The 19,924-nt window shown below is 43.8% G+C and overlaps 1 protein-coding gene across 1 annotated transcript in view; it reads left to right on the top strand.

The window, feature by feature from the left end:
- Nucleotides 1-19,924, top strand: part of TENM4 (teneurin transmembrane protein 4) — a 1,214,428-nt gene that overhangs the window by 1,010,079 nt on the left and 184,425 nt on the right. Inside the window, 1 exon segment of the mRNA XM_043992715.1 lies at nt 14,270-14,455. Coding sequence (XP_043848650.1) covers nt 14,270-14,455 — 186 coding nt within the window.

Here is a 19,924-nt window from a genome sequence, read left to right as displayed (position 1 = left end):
CGACTTTTTCTTTTTCTTTTTCTTTTTTTTTTTTTTAGTGAGGCAGTTGGGGTTACGTGACTTGCCCAAGGTCACACAGCTAGTGTCTGAGGCCGGATTTGAACTCAGGTCCTCCTGACTCCAGGGCCGGTGCTCTATCCACTGCACCACCTAGCTGCCCCCACTTTTTCTTTTTCTAAGGAAAACAAACTTAGGTTAACAAGAAAAATAGTTTGCATCAATGTAGCACATTATGCTTTATTATGAACTTTCCTCACAAAAGCCCTATGAGGTAGGTAGTACAAACACTATTATTCTCCTTTTACTGATTAAGAAACTGAGACTCAGGTTTCTCTCATAGACTTATAGGTAGTAAATTGCTTAGCTGGACTCAAAACTATATTCTGACTCCAAGTCTATGGAGTTCTTGACACAGCCTCCTGCTGTCTCTGAGTAACAGCAGCAGTAGATGTCTGAAGAGCCAGGAAATCTATTTTTACATTACCTCCTAACCAACAGCAAAAGAAGACACAGCAACTGATTTTTAAAAAAAGACCTAGTTCAGGGAGTAACAGGGTTAAAAAAAAAAAACTTCGAATATAGTTGTTGCATTAGTGCTAAGTTTTTAAAATGCTAATTCAATTTTATTTACGAGGCAAAACATAATTACATTTAAATTTGAGGGAACAGAATTTAATTCTTATTAATGACAGAAAGACTGAGCGAGATGCTTTCATGCCACAGAAATTGTCTTATGTTCATGGATGGGAGAGAAAATTAGATTCTGTGCCAAGCACCCACCCCTGGTATGAACCTCATTTATGCAGAAAGAATTGTTACTTCTTGGGAAGCTTTAGATTCTCATCCAGGAAAGCACCAAGATCCAATTAAACATCAAAGGAAAGCCTAATCTATCAGGTTAGGATATTTATATATAGATGCATTTGGGGAGGGGGCAGGAGGAGGATAGAATTTCATCCCAGGAATAACATCCATTGAGGTTTGACATTTCATGCGCTGTTCCCGGACAGCAAATGACAGTTTAATATCAAAGTTCAGAATAATAAATACCAGAGACTGACACTGGCATAAAGGAGGAGGAGGAAAAAGTGAAATAGGAAGAGAAGAGAGAAAGAAGACAAAAAAGGAATATCCAAGCAGTGCATGGAGGGAGGGGTGAGTAGAAGGGGGTAGACACATGTGATGGTCAGCCTTTCTCACAAAGAAGGGAAGAAATAGAGGTGAGTGAGAAAGAAAAGTAAAACAGATCTATAGAGAAATGCCCCCTTTCTTTCTCTTTTGTCTCCTGTTCTCTCTTTTTTTTTTTTTACCAAATATTATTATTTCTACCTCTGCAACATCCTGTGTGGTCCCTCCTCTCAAACCTGTACAATCACCACCTTCATTTTGTTCCTAATTTCACCTCTCACGGAGATCACTGCAATGGCCCCGATTGGTCTCCCTGCCTCAAGTCTCTTCCCTCTCCATTCTTCCCTTAGTTACAAAAATCATTTTCCTCAAGTGCAGATCTGACCTTCTCCCTCCCCTATTCGGCAGACCCCAGTCATTCCCTGTGGCCTCTAAGATCCAGTAGTAATTCTCCATGTGGATTTTAAAGCCATTCACAGCCTGGCCCCCATCCCTTTTTACTGCTCTGTTATATAGAACATTCCTCCTCCAATTCTACAGTCCAGCCAAGGCAGCCTTCCTCCTCTTCCTCACATACATTCCAGATTTTGTCTCTGTCCCCCATGCTGGGAATACATTCCTCCCTCATCTCCTTGTCTCACAGAATCCCTCCCTCCCTTCAAGAAGATTCTGAAGGATTCGATGAAACCTTCCCCTACCCTCCAGCTGCTAGGGCCCTCTCTCCCCAACTACTTTATATCTCTTTTGTATTTTTTTGCATAGATCCTTATTTTCTCTATAATCATATGTGTGTATCATCTCCCTTGATGAAGTCGGGACATCATCCTCGTGATGTCATTGGTTCTTTTTGAGAACAAAGGACCAACAAGAAGAAGTAGAATGTGACCCCCTTGAGAGTAGGGATTGTTTTATTCTTTTGTTTTGTTTTGGTGGGGGTTTTTTGTTGTTGTTATTTTTGCGGGACAATGAGGGTTAAGTGACTTACCCAGGGTCACACAGCTAGTGTTAAGTGTCAAGTGTTTGAGGTCGGATCTGAACTCAGGTCTTCCTGAATCCAGGGCCGATGCTTTATCCATTGTGCCACTTAGCTGCCCCCTTGTTTTAGTCTTTGTCTTTAAAATCTGCTGTGTCTATTACAGTGGCTGGCACACAGAAGGTGCTTAATATAGGTTTCTTGATGGGTGGTGCCCCCAAATATAGATGCCCTCAGACTCTGCCCTCAGCCCTCTCCTCTCTCTAAACTCTCGCATTTGGAAATTCCATGTGTTCTCATGGTTTCTACTTAATACCTCCATGTAGATAACTCCTATGTGTGGGCCTCGATTTCCTCATCTCTAAAATGAGAAGGTTTGGACCAGATCATTGCAGAGGTCCAGCCATGTCATTCTCCTGCCCATAAAGCCCGTGGTGACTTTCCCGTGATTATAGCATGAAAGATGAAGTCTAGAGCTTGGCATTCAAGGACCTCCTTAATCAGTCTCCAACCAGATCTTTGAGCCTTATTTCACATTAATTCCCTTTGTGTTTCTTGTTACAGGCAAACCAGACTAATTTGTTGTCATACAGTCATTTCAGTCATGTCTGACTCTTTGTGACCCCGTGTGGGGTTTTCTTGGCAGAGATACTGGAGTGGTCGACCATTGCTTTCTCCAGCTCATTTTACAGATGAAGAAACAGACAAACAGGGTGAAGTGACTTGCCCAGGGTCACCCACCTATTGAGTGTCTGAGGCTGGATTTGAACTCACAGGGATGAGTTCTCCTGACTCCAGGCCTGGCATTCTAGTCACTGTACCACCTAGCTAATAGCTATTCTCAGATCTCATCCTTCACTTTCAAACCCCTGTATCTTTGTACACCATAACCCCCATTCCTGAAATGGTCTTCTCACTGCATCTCTACTTCTGACCTATTTCTATTGTTTCAAGGTCCATCTTGGGCGTGCCACTTCCTTCATGCAGCCTTCCCTGATGCCCCCAGCTAAAAGTGTTTGTTCCCTCCATGCTAATAATTCTGCTTTTACGTATCCTGTACCTCCTCAGTCAAGCAGTCTGTGCCTCTCCTGGGCACTTCCTAAGGGATAATAGATTTAGAACTGGAATGGGCCTTGGCAGCCATCAAATTCAAAACAATGTATACATGAGAAGACAAGAGGTTAAGTGACTCACTCAGGAAAAGCCACACAGTTTATAAGTGTCTGGGTCTCCCTGAGTTCAAATTCTCCATCTACAACTCACTAGTTGGGTAGACATGGGCAAACTGCCTAACACACTCTGCAGCTCAGGTACTTCATCCTTCCATTACCTGCCCCACTTCATAAAGAAGTGGGCAAGAGACCCCTTCTTTATGAACCCTTAAAGCCCTCTCCCAAGGCAAGCTGTTATTTCTCCAACTAGATTCAGAAGCTTCTATGAGCTAAGTGCTCAGAATTAGCTTTATGCTTATGTGACAGTGTTGGTGAGCTGGAATTTCAGGGCATCAAAAGCTAGAGATGGGGGGAAGGGAAGTAGCTATAACAACAGTAACTAATTATGAGCATAGTAATTTAAATACAGCAGCCCTTTAAGAAAGGAGGAGTGTGGGGGCAGCTAGGTGGTGTGGTGGATAAAGCACCAGCCCTGGATTCAGGAGGGCCTGAGTTCAAATGTGACCTCAGATACTTGACACTGACTAGCCATGTGACCCTGGGCAAGTCACTTAACTTTCATTGTCCCGAAAAAAAAGGGGGGGAGTATATGTCTCTGTGTGTGTGTGTGTGTGTGTGTGTGTGTGTGTGTGTGTGTGTGTACATGCGCACACACCTGCAGTGACTACTTTCTCTTTCTTTCAACTGATTGGTCTCCTGACTCTATTCCAGGACCACTAAGAGACACTTAACAGAATAAGAACAGCATGGTTCTTTTTGATAGGGGAAAGCCAACCTGGTGTTATGACATCACAGATCATTGGCCAGCCCTGCCACTCTCTGCAGGCTTACTTTAGGATTAAACTTTTGAGTTCCAGAGCATCAAAGCCCTGAGAGGCCATAAAATATAGAATATTAGAACCAAAAGGAATCTTAATCAGCAAGATTTCCTAAGCAACTTCCATGTGCCAGGCTCTGGGTTAAAGGCTAGAGATACAAATAAAATGAATGAAACAAGCCTTCCTTGGAACTCACATTCTAGAACCAAAAGCATTTAAGCAAGAAGGGAGCTAAAAACAGAATTTTAGAGCTAGAAGGTTCCTCCAACTATTATGACATTGAACCCAGAATTTTAGAGCTATGATAGTCCTTAAAGTATAGAATATCATAAAATAGGAAATATAATTTTAGAACTAGAAGGGACCATAAGAAGTTAAAATAAAGAACTTAGAATGCCAAAGCTATGAAGGGCTGAGAACAGAGAATATTAGAGCCTAGAACAATGATTGAATTGTAGAGATGGAAGGGATTCTCAGAGATTATTCATTTATTTTTAATCATGTTTTCTTTTTTCCCCAGTTACATGTAAAGATAATTTTTAACATTTCTTTTTAAAAATGAGTTCTTAGTTTTCTCTCTCCCTCTCTCACCTCTCCCCTCCCAGGTCAGGACAGTAAGCAATTTGATATGGGTTGCTATACATGTTCAATCATGCAAAAAATGTAATTGTATTAGTTATGTTGTAAAAGAAGATACAGACTCAAAGGGAAAAAAAATACCACCACCACCACCCCCACAAACCTCAGAGATTATTTAGTCCAACCCCCTCCACACACACACACACACACACACACACACACACACACACACACACACACACACCCATTTCACAGACTAGAACACTGAGGTTCTTGAAGGTTGTGACTTGCCCATGGCGGGCCAGAGCAGGGACTAGGACCCAGATCTTCCAAGTTCTGGGCCAGTGCTCCTTCTGTCGCTCTTCCTATCGCATTTTAAGTAACAGATACACTGGCTCTCCTTTGTGCTGGGCTTAGGGAATCCGGTCCTTAGTAGAGTCATTCTAATTGGAAAGTAATATGGCCTCAAATTAAGTGTATTAGCATAGGTTATACATAGGTTACACAAGCATTAGCATTACCCAGGAGCTCCTGGGGTGAAGTACTTTTTCAAGGCTCTCAATCAGGGCAGGGGTGAGGGCACCTAGCACCGATGCACTGGAGTCCTCTTTGCTGATTGGTTTGAAAGGTTTCTGGGCACTTTTAAATGAGTTAAAAGGTAGTGTGGTTGAAAGGTTAATTAGCTTTGTACCTTCAGAAGCGCGTTTCATGGCAGGGCCTGACACTCCAACAACGTGCACTGAAGTTTCATCACGTGGGAAGATTGCTCTGGTTTTTCCCTTACTGCCTAAGTGATCTTCATTTGCTCTGCTTGGATTTTGCCTCCTTCCTTCTCATTCCTCCACTTTCCCCCAGCCCTATGCTCTTTACCAGTAGTAGGGGAGGTGAAGGGGAGAGGAGAAAGGGGGCTATTCCACAAACACTATCCTGGGGGACCTGAGACATCTGCAGTCTTTGAGCAGTATTTAAAACAGCCACAGTTAGAATTCTACCAGCCATCCAGCAAAGCCTGGAGCACAGGACTATGGGAACATGGTACCTGTGCCTCAGTTTACCTTTTTCTAAAATGAGGTGGCCAGACTTCACCATCTACATTTACTAGTTGTATGAGCCTCGTCAATTTACTTGCTTCATCTTTTACAAGCTTCAGTTTGTTCACCTGGAAATTGGGAATAATATAAAAACAGTTATTGTGAGGGTTTTATGAGGACAGATCAGAGCTTCCAAGGGCCTTCGAGGCCACTGAATCCAAACGCTCCCCCTATTTTACAGACAAGGAGACTGAGGTCCAGAGTCACACAGGTAGTAAGTAGCAGGATCAGGATTCAAACTCAGGTCCCCTGACTCCTAATTGGAAGTAGTTCTCTCTATTGCCTTCCTCATAAGAGAAATCAAATGAGATCATATTTATAAAGCATTTTACAGACCTTGAAGTTCCAGAAGCTTCCTTCCATCCCTGACATTCTATATGCTAAGATGCATTTCAGCTATAGTATTCCTTTCTAAGCTATTCATACTAGGCCTTTGAGGTTAAGTGGGGGCAGTTACCATTCAGTCAGCAAGCATTTTTTAAAACCCTTGCTATGTAAAGATAGCTGTAGTGAGAACTGGAGGAAATGGAAAGTGTAGAAAAGACAGCCCTCCCCACCCATCCCGGTCCCCCAGGGAGCTTCAGTGTCTGTAACAGAGGATGCTAAGACACACATGCAGGGAACTATGGTGGATGATTTTCTGTGATGAGCACATTAGGGAAGTGCCAAGGTTCATGCAGATTCCCCTTGCTCTCAGAGAACAGAAATGGTGACATAATGACCAGCACCCTGGGAGCTGGCCATGAAACATGAAACCTACCGAAGATCCCTTGTGAAAGGTCTGTGGAGTTCTTCCCTCACAACAGCCCTGGGAAGCTCATCACTCAAGAACTAGAATACCTCTTTTATAGAGGAGGAAGCCCAGACTACTTAAAGTACTTGGAGCTCAAAAAGGACCCTATCCTGGGCTTCTAGGTAGATTGCAAGAAGGGTCCATGAATTTGGTAGGGAATTACATCTTTATTTAAATGTAACTGGTTTTGGGAGGCAGCTGGGTGGCGCAGTGGATAAAGCACCAGCCCTGGATTCAGGAAAACCTGAGTTCAAATTCAGCCTCAGACACTTAACACTTACTAGCTGTGTGACCCTGGGCAAGTCACTTAACCCCTATTGCCCCCCCCCAATTGTAACTGGTTTCTTTTGCCATCCTGTGTATTTTATCTTATTCATTTAAAACATAATTCTGGAGGGCAGCTAGGTGGTGCCATAGATAGAGCACTGGCCATGGAGTCAGGAGGACCTGAGTTCTAATTTGAACTTAAGACACTTACTAGCTATGTGACCCTGGGCAAGTCACTTAACCCTGCCTCCAAAATTAATAATAATAAATATTAGTTATTATTATTAATTATTCTGAGAAGAGGTTCACTTGACTGACAAAGAAGTCCTTGACACCAAATAGGGGGAGAACCCTACCTTCTCATTTCACAAATGAAAAAACAAAGTACCAACTAGGTTAATCAATTTTCTGAGATGACGCGGGGAGTAGGGAGAAGAGCTGAGATTTTAACCTGACACCCATCAGGGTAGTTTCTTCCATCAGGCCACATTGTCACATTCCTAGTGGGCACCAAAGCCAGGATTCCAACTGTCTTTTCCAGCTTCTCAAGGTCATTCTTTGTGCCCTCAACCCAGAGGGGTGCAGAAGAGCTTTACTAGATCTTACATTTTAACACCAAATTCCAAGTCATTAAAAGATTCAGCAGAGAAGAAATGTGGCCCTGTCTCTGCTTTCCTTCCTCATGAATTTTAGAAACAATTTCCACGTGCATCAGTTCTCTTCAAGTTGGAAGCTCTCAGCTGTGGGGCTTGTGCCTCTGCTGGGTCAAGTTCAGGGCATCTTCACAAGTGGAAGTGATTTGATGGGAAAATTATGCAGATCTCTTTCCCATTTGGGAGCAGTGACTTCTTTTCCTACCAGCGTTTTTAATGAACAGGATTGTGAAAATAAGTCCAGACGAATTAAAACATTGCCTTAATAGACCATGGGTTTCTTAAGTGCTCATGGGGCGATTAGCATCTGCTGTGAAGAAGTAGAAGGATTTTGTTTTCTTTCTATACACACACACACACACACACACACACACACACACACACACACACACACACACACTCCCACCCCTATATAAGCCGGAGGCTTAGCTTCACTGCTTTCCTGTTACTCCCACCCCTATAGTCGGGGCAGCTAGGCGGTACAGTGGATAAAGCACTGGCCCTGAAGTTGGGAGGACCTGAGTTCAAATCTTACCTCAGACACTTACTAGCTGTGTGACCCTGGGCAATTCACTTAATCCCAATTGCCTTGAACATCTTGGGTCATCTCCAGTTGTCTTGATGTATATCTTGCCACTGGACCCAGATGACTCTGGAGGAGAAAGTGAGGTTGGTGACCTTGCACAACCCCCTTCCCTGACTCAAATCCAATTAAGTGTAAGTCATAACATCACCTTGATGTCATGATCCTCTTTGAGAATGAAGGACAAACAACCACCCCTTTAGTCACTGAATGTGTCAGAGCCCTCTGACCTGTTACTGTAGTATATGGTGGATAGTCTAAACTGACAGTCAGCCTGGTTTAGATCCCGCCTCAGATAGTCACTAAATGTGTGATCCTGGGCAATTCAGATTTGGTGTGGGATCACAAGAACATAGTTTTAGTGCTGGGAGGGACCTTGGTAGTGGTGGTGGTTGAATCATTTCAGTTGTGTCTGACTCTTTGTGGTCCCATTTGGGGTTTTCTTGGCTAGAGTGGTTTGCTGTTTCCTTCTTCAGCTCATCTTACAGATGAGGAAACTGAGGCAAACAGAGTTAAGTGACTTGCCCCGGGTCACCTTAGAGGTTTTCAAACCCATGTCTTCCCCTTTTTTATGGATGAAGAAACTGAGGCCCAGAAAAATGACTAGACTTGTCCAAGAACACACAAGTAGAGCCAGGATTGAAACCCATTCAAACTCTGACTTCTAATCCCATACCCTTTTCACCATACTACACTGCCTCCCTAGTAAAGGAGATCAAAGGAGATCATGTAAATAAAGTAAACTCTGTACTATATACATGCAATGTTCAAATCCTAGTCTGTTAGGGTCGAAAGGGTCCTAACAGCTCATTATCCAGCCTATATCTGAGCATGTACAACATCCTTGACAAGTCTAGCTACCTCTAGGGGAACTCCCTGTGTCCTGAGAAACTCTGTTGCATTTGGGGACACTTCTGAGTGTCTGAAAGAACTTTCTTCTGTTGTACGGGAGTGCTCACTGTAACCTTTGCCCATTGGGACTAATGTATTGCTCTGATCACATCACTGCCTTGTTCAGAATCCTATAAGGTCAATTCCAAATTCCTTAAGTTGGCATTCAAGGCTATCCAAAGTCTAATGGATAAAGATAGTCACATGATCTCATCAGATCTTCTTAAGTGCCCTGTGAAGTGACTACCATAGGCATATTGTCATCCCCAATTTACAGATGAACAGACTAAAGCTCAGGGAGGTCATATAACATACCCAGATAGTTGGTGTTAGAAGGAAAATTCCCATATGGTTTGGGTATTAAATTGGCCAGATGTGTTTAGCCTCACTCTTTTGAGTCTTTCCAGAGGATTCCTCCAGGCCCTTCTGTATATCTTTAGGTTACATTAATTACAGTCTCAACTTGAGGGTGAGAACATTATGCCTTTTTCCCCCTCCTGTTGTTTTTCTTTCTTTGAAAGTGGAAAAATTCATCTGGCTCCCAGAACAGAAATCAGAAGCAAACTTTTCAAGTGTGTGGTTTAGAAAAATTGAAAAACCTCAAAGTTCTTAAATTGTTGAAATCTTGAATTAAACTGATGCGGCGAATGCACGGTAAACAGACAGCCCAGTCCACCTGCTTTAAACATCCTTCTGTCACCATGGTAGGATAATGATTCTGAAAATATTTACAGAGGAGATCTAGCTAAGGTGCCCTGTGTTTTAAGAAAAGGGTCTTTATTTTTTGGCAAAGAAAGTCAACTATGTCAAGATCAATAAGAATGTGGCCCTATGGTGGGGAAATTCTATACTTATAAAAGTCATAACTTACATTTGTATAATTCAGATACTGTTATGCAAGTGTTAGCTAGGACCCTTGGATTTAAAACCCTCAAGGTCATCCTTTTCAAAACCTTCCTTTTGCAGTTGGGGAAACTGAGACCCATAAAAGCAGTACTTTGTTTTATTTTATCTGTCTCTCCTAAATTAAACAATCAAAACAGCCCCTACTTCTATTCTAATAGGGGAAAATGCATAAATGTGAACTGGAAATGGCAGGGAAGGGGGATGAGGGTACCCTAGTCAGGGCAAGGTTATAGATGAGGAAACGAAGAATCAGTCCAGACGAGGGTGAAGTGAGCATACCTGGGACCTCTCAAAAAATGATGGTCTAGGGTAGGAAGTCTCCAATCAGGATAGAGGACCCCAGGATGGAGGTTTCTTCAGGGTGGGGAAAGCAAACATCCAGGAGATGAAGAATTGTAGAGAATGAGTCAGATGGAACAAATACAACCTTGTGCAGCATTGTGGAGACACCTAGAAATTCTCCAGGAATACATAAACTGGAAATAGCGTCTAAGAAGAGTACCAAGAATAAAACCAGTAGTCTATTATATGTAAATAAATGCTCATAGTATAAGTACCAAAGAAAGTGACTTGACAAGGTACGTTCCTTCTCTGTACCTCTAATGCCTTTCTGTAAAACGAGGTGATAGAACTAGATGAGCTTTCCAGTTCTAACTTGTGTTCTCTGTCCTAACCTTCTGGGCCATGAGGACCCTTCCCACATGCTCTGTTATTCTCTGACCCCAGGTTTTCCTTCCCCTTTTCAGATCTTCTCCATATTGGCAGCCAGAAAGGTCCATCTGTTAATAAAAACCAAGACCCCAACGGGGTTTGATCTTTTCTATTAGCACCCCATAAACTCGAAGGCTACTCCTGATCAGGCCTTGGCCATTATACCCTGGAATGGGGGAGGGAACCTCAGCTTGTAAAGTCCTAATGTAGGGGGCAGATGTCCTGAAGGCAGTTTAATGGCTAGCTGTAGGATGAATGCTCCCCGTTAAATGGGAAGCGTAAAGAAATATTTAGATGGGAGATTCCTCTGTCTCCACAGGTAGTGTAACCAAACCATGTGTGAGAATATGCCTGAGGGGATGAGTTTTGTGCTGGGATCTGGCTTCAATACAGCTGAGAAACTAAAAAAAAAAAAAAAAAAAAAAAAAAACCACTCCCAGAGGTCCCTGAGTTTCATTACAAAGGCAGAGAATGCCAACTGGCTGCTGTCTTCTGGGCCTTCCAACCCCTGCTCAGCATCTTGCGTTTCCTTCTACTGTAGTCAGTGGTGAACAGAGGTTAAGTGACTTGGCCAGGGTCACACAGCTAATAAGTGTCTGAGGTCAGATTTGAACTCCAGAATGTAATAAAGAGGAGAGGAAAGAAAAAGAGAAGAGGGAGAAAGAGGGAGCAGGAGAAGAGAAATAAGGAAAGGAGAAGGAAAGAGAAGAGGGAAGGGGAAAGAAGGAAAGGAAGAAGGAGAGAGAATATTGACTAAAGGCAGGAGGGAGGCCCAGTCAGTGCCTGTTGCCTGTCCTTCTTGGTCTTAGGAGAACCCCATGTACTTTGACATGTATGGGAAAGGACAGAGGTCATTTTCATCTTTGGAGACCTCTCCTCTCCTTTCTTGGGCCAGGAAATTCACACTTTCCTCAGGAGTCAGATCCACAGCCGCCCTTGCCTCACCTCTGAGCAAAGTCATCTTCTGAGAGAAGAAGTCTCTCCACCTGGTTGAAATTGTTGGCCTGTTCTTATTGGTGGGGCTCTGTTCATTGGACTGAGGCACACAAACTTAGATTGACTCATTCCAAGGCAGGTAAAGCATTCAAGTAGGCCAAGCCTTGGATGAGGCTCCAACAATACATGAGCTCATTGGACCTGTGACCTGGAACAGCTGCTGATACAATGCATACCTGCATATAGAAGAGACAAACCTTCTGGACTGCATGTGATAGAAGCAGGAGACCATGGGGCTCTAAGGCCTTTGGAATGTCACTCACCCTTACAGAACATTAGTTCCTATTTCCTTTTTGTCTTTGTAACCCCAGTGCTTTGGGCCTTACATCTAGGCCCCACAGAGAAGGCCCTCGGCCCTTACTCAGAGTTGGATAGGGGGACTGGGTCCCCCTTTTCACTACTGTAGAGAACTCCCAGATGAGGAAATTCCTTCCATGAATGCAAGTCAGCACCTTCTCTGCAAATTAAAAGTTACCCAGAGTTCCAAGAGATTAAGTCACTTGCCCAGGGGATTCTTTTAAGGAGATGATAGAGGGGGTATTGTTGTTTGTCCTTCATTTTCGAAAAGGACTGATGACATCACAGGGTAGTAATGTCTTGACTCTTGGGGGATTGGATTTAAGTAAATTTAAGTAAAGCAGAATGTCACAGTCATCAGCCCCACTCTGTCTTCCAGAGTTATCAAAGTCCAGTGGCAAGACAGAAGCCAAGACGACTGGTGATGGGGAGGAAATATATATTATATAAATATATACACAAATAACACATATAGCATACAGTGAGATTTCAGGGGGAGAGAACTCTTCTAGCCACAAGTCACAGAGCTAGCGATTCACACAGCCAGGACTAGAACCCAGTTTACTGGGCCAAGGCCCTTTCCACCACCCCACTGTGCTTGGTTCTCTCTCATATACAGGGAAGACCCACAGGATCACAAATCAGAGCTGGAAAGAGCCTCTCATTTACAGATAAGGAAACTGAAGTCCAGAGAAATTGCGCCAGGGAAAACTGAAAAGGATATGAGGCTTCTTGCCCATTTTTAGAAGGCTGTGTTCCTGCAGCTGGCTGCAAAGGTCTGGCAAACAGAGCATAAGGTCCTAGATCTTGGTAGGAACCTTAAAGGTCATCTAGACCAAACACCTCATTTACAGATGAGGAAATTGAGGAACAGGAGTGTTATGTGACTTGCCCAGGGTCACAAAACTAATGTCATAGGTGAGATTTGAACCTGAGTCCTCTTGACCCCAAGTCCTATATCCTTTCCCTCTATGACATGCTGCCTGTAATAAGATCCTCTAAACTTTTTTTTTTATTCAATGCCCAGATAGAATGTACGCCCCTTCTGAACTAATGATAAGTACTTTGAGCCTAAGGCAGGCTTGCTTTTATTAAAGGGCCAAAAAGAATTTGATTCAAGATAAATTAGAGGTGTCACAATTACCACAGAGACACAACTCAATTCAACCAAGATTTATTAAATCCTTCCTATGTACAGGGGAGGAGGCCTTGCTAAGTACCAAGATAGAAAAAACACCATCACCCAGGCCCTGTCTACAAGGAATCGGAGAATTTCCAGGATATAACATGTGCAAGAATAATTATGAAACAACATAGAGTACAAACTTGGCAAAGATTAAAAGCCAGGCAAAAAGGCCCAAGAAAACTAAAAGAGGGAGAGGTCACTTTCAGCCTGGAGGGCTGTGTCTGGGGAAGATCAGAGAAGGCTTCAGTGTCATCTGAAGTGGGGTACTCTTAAGTGAAGCAAGAACAAAATGTCCACAACTGGTTTGTGGAAGGAGGGCATGGCAGGAGTGGGGAATGGCCTGTGTGATTGTGACTGGTAGAAGAAGGTGGAGCAAGTCCAGGCAATGGCCAGTCGTCCTGCTTGCCAGGAAGGAGAGCAGGGTGAAATAAGGTAGGCAAACCCAGCTGAAAAGAGGAATTTAGCAGGTTTGGGTCCCACAATAGAAGAATCTTGGACCAGGTCATGACCAGGGAAGATATTTTGTGTATCCTTAGAAGACAGTGTAATTGGTGAAAGTATGGTGAATCAGGAGAACCAGCTTAAGGCTCCGCTCTGCCTTTTCCTAACCAGGTGACCGAGGCGCTAATCTCAGAACCTTGCTGAGTCTCAGGTTCCTCATCTGTAAAATGGAAATAATCCTCCACTCTTTCTCTCTCCTTTTCCCTCCTTTGCCCACTTTGAACGACAGGGGCAAGTTTTAGGGAAGGAAACACAGCAGCTGGAACCCCTGGTTAAATGTATAACCCAGACTTTGCCATTGCTTAACTTTATTAGCAGTGATTCATCTCTGGATTGTTTCCACACAACCAATTTTTAATTAAATTTGACTTTCCTTACATCTGTTCAGAAGGGCTTTCCCCCCTGGAAATTGGCAAACACAAAAGCTTAGTGAGCCAGACTTGTCCATTTGGAAAAGAAAAGGGGGTGAGGGAAATTGAAGAGAAAGAGGGGAAAGTCATCTGCCCCGTGGATTTGTATTGTCCCAGGGCATTAGTGTTAGCAGCCTCAAGAGATTCCTTTCATTCCTGTAATGCTAGGAAGTAAAGAATGGCTGCGTTTCTGGATAGCAATGTTCTGGATGGTTGTTTTTTGTTTTGTTTTGTTTTTTTCTCATTGTTCCTTCCCTCATGTCTTCTCCCGCTTCCTCTCTTCCCCTACCCCATCTCTTGCTTGTTCCCCCCAGAGATCTGTGCATCGGACTGTGGAGGCCATGGAGTCTGCGTGGGAGGCACCTGTCGCTGTGAGGATGGCTGGATGGGGTCAGCCTGTGACCAGAGGGCATGTCACCCTCGCTGTAATGAGCACGGGACCTGCCGGGATGGCAAATGTGAATGCAGCCCCGGCTGGAATGGAGAACATTGCACCATTGGTACGAGGGAAAGGAAAACAACCTTTAAAGGTGTTGTGAGGGGTGGGAGGAGGCAGGGGGAGACAGAAGAAGCATGTCTCATTGGGTTTATGTGACGTGGCATAGCATGAACACCCCTCCTTGTGGATTTCACCTCTGACATTGGCCATTTTCACGTGGGAACGCAGCAGGAATGTCCTTTCATTGAGTGATGCCATCATCAGCTTTTCCATATGCTCATCAAAAAGTTAAATCAGTGATACATATCGCTAACCCTCTTGGCTCCCACCACCACCACCACTACCACTGCTCCCAACATGCCCTTCACCAGGGTGCTGCGGTATCATAAAAAAGAGCTTTGGGTCTGGAGTTATCCCTGGGCCCCAGTACCAGCTCTGATGCTCCTTTTGTGATTCTGGGAAAACAGTCTTTGTGATTCGGCTCTCTCACCTGGAAAATGGAGGCAATAATATACACCATATGTACCTCCCAGAGTGTCGTTGGGAAGACCAAATGAGATTGGGCATGTCAAGCACTTTGTAAAACAAAAATATGAGCTATTATTAACAAATCCTACTCACATTTATTGAGCATGTATACGGATCCCTTCTCCACCAAGGATCAGATTACAAGTGAAGTGGTTGAGGTGCCCTTTTTCATTGGACGGAGTTGGGTTTACATGAATTCAGCTCAACCAACACAGAAGGTAAATCCTACAGATATTTCCTAAGCACTCAGCAAGGGAGGAAAGAGCCAGCAAGACCTGAGCTTAAGGCAGGCCTCTGATAAATACTAACTGTGTGACCCTGAAAAACCTCACTTAATGTCTTAGTATTTATTATAACTCCTTCTAGCTAACATTTATATAAGGGCTTTAAATTTCACAAAGCACTTTACAAATATCTCATTTTATCCTCACAACAAACTACCCTGAGAGACAGGTGCTATTATTATCTTCATTTTAGAGATTAAGAAACTGAAGCATTGGGCGGCTAGGTGGCACAGTGGATAAAGCACCAGCCCTGGATTCAGGAGGACCTGAGTTCAAATGCAGCCTCAGACACTTGACACTTACTAGCTGTGTGACCCTGGGCAAGTCACTTAACCCCCATTGCCCTGCAAAAAAAAAAAAGAAAGAAAGAAAGAAACTGAGGCATTGAGTGTCTTGTCCAGGCTTGTCCAAGACAGTGTTCGAATTCAGGTCTTTTTGGCTTCAGGCCTGGTGCTCTATCTACTGCATCACCTAGCTGCTCTTGGTGTCCCCAGACAACAGTCTTGACTATAAGTTAGCAGGAATGTAAAGACCTACACAAGTAGAGGGAGTTTTCTCACCTGTCATCTCCCTATACCAATAAAATCACAGGTTTAAATCCCTATCTAATCCTAGTCTGTGCCATCCACTGTGCTAAGCACTAGGGAAGATGATAATAGTGATGACAGGTCATCTTTCTTTCATCCTTTTATCCTTTCATTCTTTCTTCCTTTCTTCCTTTCTTTCTTTCTTTCTTTTTTTTGTGGGGCAATGAGGGTTAAGTGACTTGCCCAGGGTCACACAGCTAGTTAAGTGTCAAGGGTCTGAGGCTGGATTTGAACTCAGGTCCTCCTGAATCCAGGGCTGGTGCTTTATCCTCTATGCCACCTAATTGCCCTCAATAGCTCATATTTCAATGATGCTTTACAATTTAGGAAGGGTTTTCATCAAGGCTCAAAAAAACCCACCATTCTTTCTTCTTGGTCAGAGAGCATGGCTCCTCAGAGTTGGGCCTTGAATAAGGACTTTTGACTTTAAGTCCAGACCCTGTCTCCAAGGAATCTCCAGTCTAGGGATAAGGCACAAACAGAGACATTTATTGAATACCTCTTACATACAAGGCCCTAGAAGATAAAAATATGACCAAGACTTGGGTCCTTGTCCTCCAGAAGCTAAGAAGTAATGCCCTAAGCTCAGCACTCTTCATGAACAGTTCCAAAGGTCACCCACCTCAGAACTCACTCTGAGCTTCCAACATCCTGCTGAGGACTTCTTGACGGACACAGTGGGTGAATACACGGCATATTAGCCCCCAGTTACCCCTTCCTTCTTTTGCCTCTCCCTGTTCACTAGCAGAGATGGAGTCACAGTCGCGGAATCTTCATGATCATTCATTTAAAACAAGCCACATGCGTTAGGATCTGTTGAGTGCAGAGCCTCATCCTTGGTGTGAGAAGGGATCTTAGAATAGAGAATGTGAGAGCTGGGAAGAACCCAGAAGCATTGATTGATAAAGTCAGAAAGCACCCGAGAGATCGGCGGTCAACAGACATGTATTAATTATCTGCCCCGTGCCAGGCTGTTCTGTACTAAGGGGGGGGGGGGCTAAAAATTTTTCTTTTAATTTTCAAAAAGGCAAAAGACACCCCTGCCCTCAAGGAGTTCAGTCTAATAGAGGAGACAGTATGAGAATAACTATATATAAACAAGATGGATGCAGGATAAATTGGAGATAATCAATAGAGGGAAGGCAGCAGCATTAAGGGAGACTAGGAAAGGCTTCTCATAGATGAGTCAGAGATGAGGAAGGAGAACATTATGGAGAACTCGGTGAAAATGTCACCTCCCTCATTTTGCAGATGAGAAACTGAAGCGCAGAGAGGGCAAATGATTTGTCCAGAGTCACACTGCCAGTCAGAAGGAGAGCCCAAACTGGAACCAGCTTCTCCTGTCTTCCAGTCCTAGAATCTCTCTTCTATACCATACAGCCCACCTTAGGCCATTACTATTGGCTGTAAAACCCCGTTTTATATGGCTCTTCTTTCTTGCCTTCCTGCTACCTTATTGCTTTGTTGGGATAGCAGTTTGGCTTGCTAAATCAACAGATGAACACAAACAAAATCACTCTTTATAGACTTAAACTGAAGCTAGGGGATAGGGAAGGATTGCCTGTTTGTTGTGGGGCTTTTTTTTTTTCCCAAATCTGGCCTCAGACACTTACTAGCCCTGTGACCCTGGGCAAGTCACTTAACCTTGTTTGCCTCGTTTGCCTCACCTGTAAAGTGAGCTGGAGAAGGAAAGGGCAAACCACTCCAGTATCTTTGCCAAGGAAAACCCAAAATGGGACCAGGAAGAATCAGACATGACTAGAAATGATTGTACAACAAAAAATATAATTAGATGGTCAGCAGATAGCCCTAGAAGTCAGGGCTTATAAGAACCATGCCCAACTCCTCTAGCAACTCCTGAGCTCAGGTTAAAAAAAAGGTGTGACTGTTTGAGAATGATCCTTTCTGTTACCATGCAGAAGAAGGTAGTCACTGAGTGCCCCAGTATGCTCTTCCATCCCATACTGATAATATAACACCCTTGTGTGAGATATTTACTGTTCAGGTGGCAGAAACACTTCCAATGACAGTTTCTTTATGTCCTTTGACATTTAAAGATTTGTAGGTAGAAAAAAAAACCTCTATGACTCCTGATATATCTGTGCCAGTCCCAAAAGAAAATGAGATTTTTTTTTTGGTGAGGCAATTGGGGTTAAGTGACTTGTCCAGGGTCACAGAGCTACTAAGTGTCAAGTTTATGAGGCAGGATTTGAATTCAGGTCCTCCTGAATCCAGGGTCAGTCCTCTATCCACTGTACCACCTAGCTGCCCCGGAAACATGAGATTTAGAGAAGGAAGGGAATGTATAGGCCATCTAGTTCTTAGGATCATCAATTTAGAACTAGGAAGGACCTGAGAGGTCATTAAATCCACCTATTTAATTTTACAAAAGAAAAGACTGCGGTCCAGAGAGGAAATACCTTGTCTGACATTACACAGGCAGTGGGAGCAAAGCCAGGGTTCACCCCCCCCAGGTCTTCTGACTCCCATAGCAAAGCTCTCTTCACTGCATCACACAGCTTCCTTTTCCCAACCTACTCTAAGGTGGTGTCAAGAAAATACATCTTTTCTCCTCCTCTGGAATATTGGTTCTTTATTCAGCAAATTAGTGATGAAGCACCTTCTTTGTGAGAGTCAGGGGACTCTCCCATATACTGGTCAAGATACCAAGTTTATATAAGACAGTGTCCCTGCCCTCATGGATCTTAAACTTCATTGCCCCAATATCATCCATACAAACATCCCATGTTGCCTCTACCAACTCCAACTGTTGCATCTTGTTATTCCCTTTGGGGTCAAGCCAGACAGTGCTTCTTCTACCTGGAAGCCCCTCATGTATTAATAACCAGCTGTCATGGCTTCTTCCCTTCAGTTCCTTCCCACAATCCCCTTCTTCCAGTTGGAGCCCACTCTAGTTTGATGATGTTAGCTGTTTTCAATCACTCGCTTGGAGTTCTATTGCCCCAGTCCCCACATTGGTCCCAAGCTTGGGAATATTAGCCTTTGAGATGATAAAATCATCTGTGGCTGGGTTAAATGACTGGGTATTTAGGAAAATTCCCCAAACCCCCAGCATATATGATATGATACCCAAGGAGATTTGTCAACACATTGAACTCCATTTCATGCTTTCTATAGTTGGTTATTTTGTGTTTGTGGTTTCCCCCCCCATGACTCTGCAAACTGGTTTAGGAAACAGCCGCTCCCCATTTTTGAGTCTAGAATTCCACTTCTCCCCCTCCCGCTTTGATTCCCATTGCCACAGGGCTGTGGTACTTTGAGAACCAAGTTTTCCCTGAAGTCACAGATGGTGGTTTCCCCTTCTGGGCCCCTGCCTGTGACAGCTGCACAGACTGTACCCTGAAGTTTGGCCAAGTCACAAACACTAGCACGATTTAATAGAATGTTGACGAGGTATCAATCCTTAATATTGGCACCGATGAAAGGACATTGGCCTGCATTGGTGTGCTAAACGTTCCCTTTGTCCCTGTCTCCTTACCCTGCATGGTGACTTGATTGATTGCAAATGACCTTCCTTTGCATCTCTGCCTGGCTGTATCATGTCATTTCAGGTGTAACACTTCAGTGTTTTTGTGTGCAGGTAACACAAGAGGACACACACCATAGGTACAGGCTCATGCTGGCTGCTATTGTCCTTTGGTCCCAGGAAAGCTTGTCATTTGGCAAAATAGTTCCTGGGGCCAGTCCGTCCCGTAGAACAGAGCAGGAAGGAGACTGAGCCTCCCTAGTGGGGAATGGGAGCAGAGCCAAAGCTGCTGGGAGTTAGAGATGGAAGGGGATTGAGAAGGCATCTAAGGGCATTGTAGTGAAGTCCATCATGGTGAGCCGTATCTTAATATCATTATTAAAAGAGTCATCAGGGAGCAGTGGAAAGAGCACTGGGTTTGGAGAACCTTGGGGCCAAATCCTGCTTCCTCTATTTATTTTGCAAAGTTACTTCCTCCCTCCCTGGGCCTCAGTTTCCTCATCTGTAGAATGGGATGGTTGGGCTAAATAAGTTCTATGGTCCCTTCCAGTTCTCAATCCTGTGATCTTATAGTAGACACTCTCCGGTAGGATAGATACACAAGGCAAAAGCTTTTGTTTCTTTTATACGTGTGGAACTTCATT

The sequence above is a fragment of the Dromiciops gliroides genome, chromosome 3 (assembly GCF_019393635.1).
Source record: "Dromiciops gliroides isolate mDroGli1 chromosome 3, mDroGli1.pri, whole genome shotgun sequence".
Classification (NCBI taxonomy): domain Eukaryota; kingdom Metazoa; phylum Chordata; class Mammalia; order Microbiotheria; family Microbiotheriidae; genus Dromiciops; species Dromiciops gliroides.
Note: the sequence above shows the minus strand (reverse complement) of the source record. Positions and strands in the feature narration are given on the sequence as shown.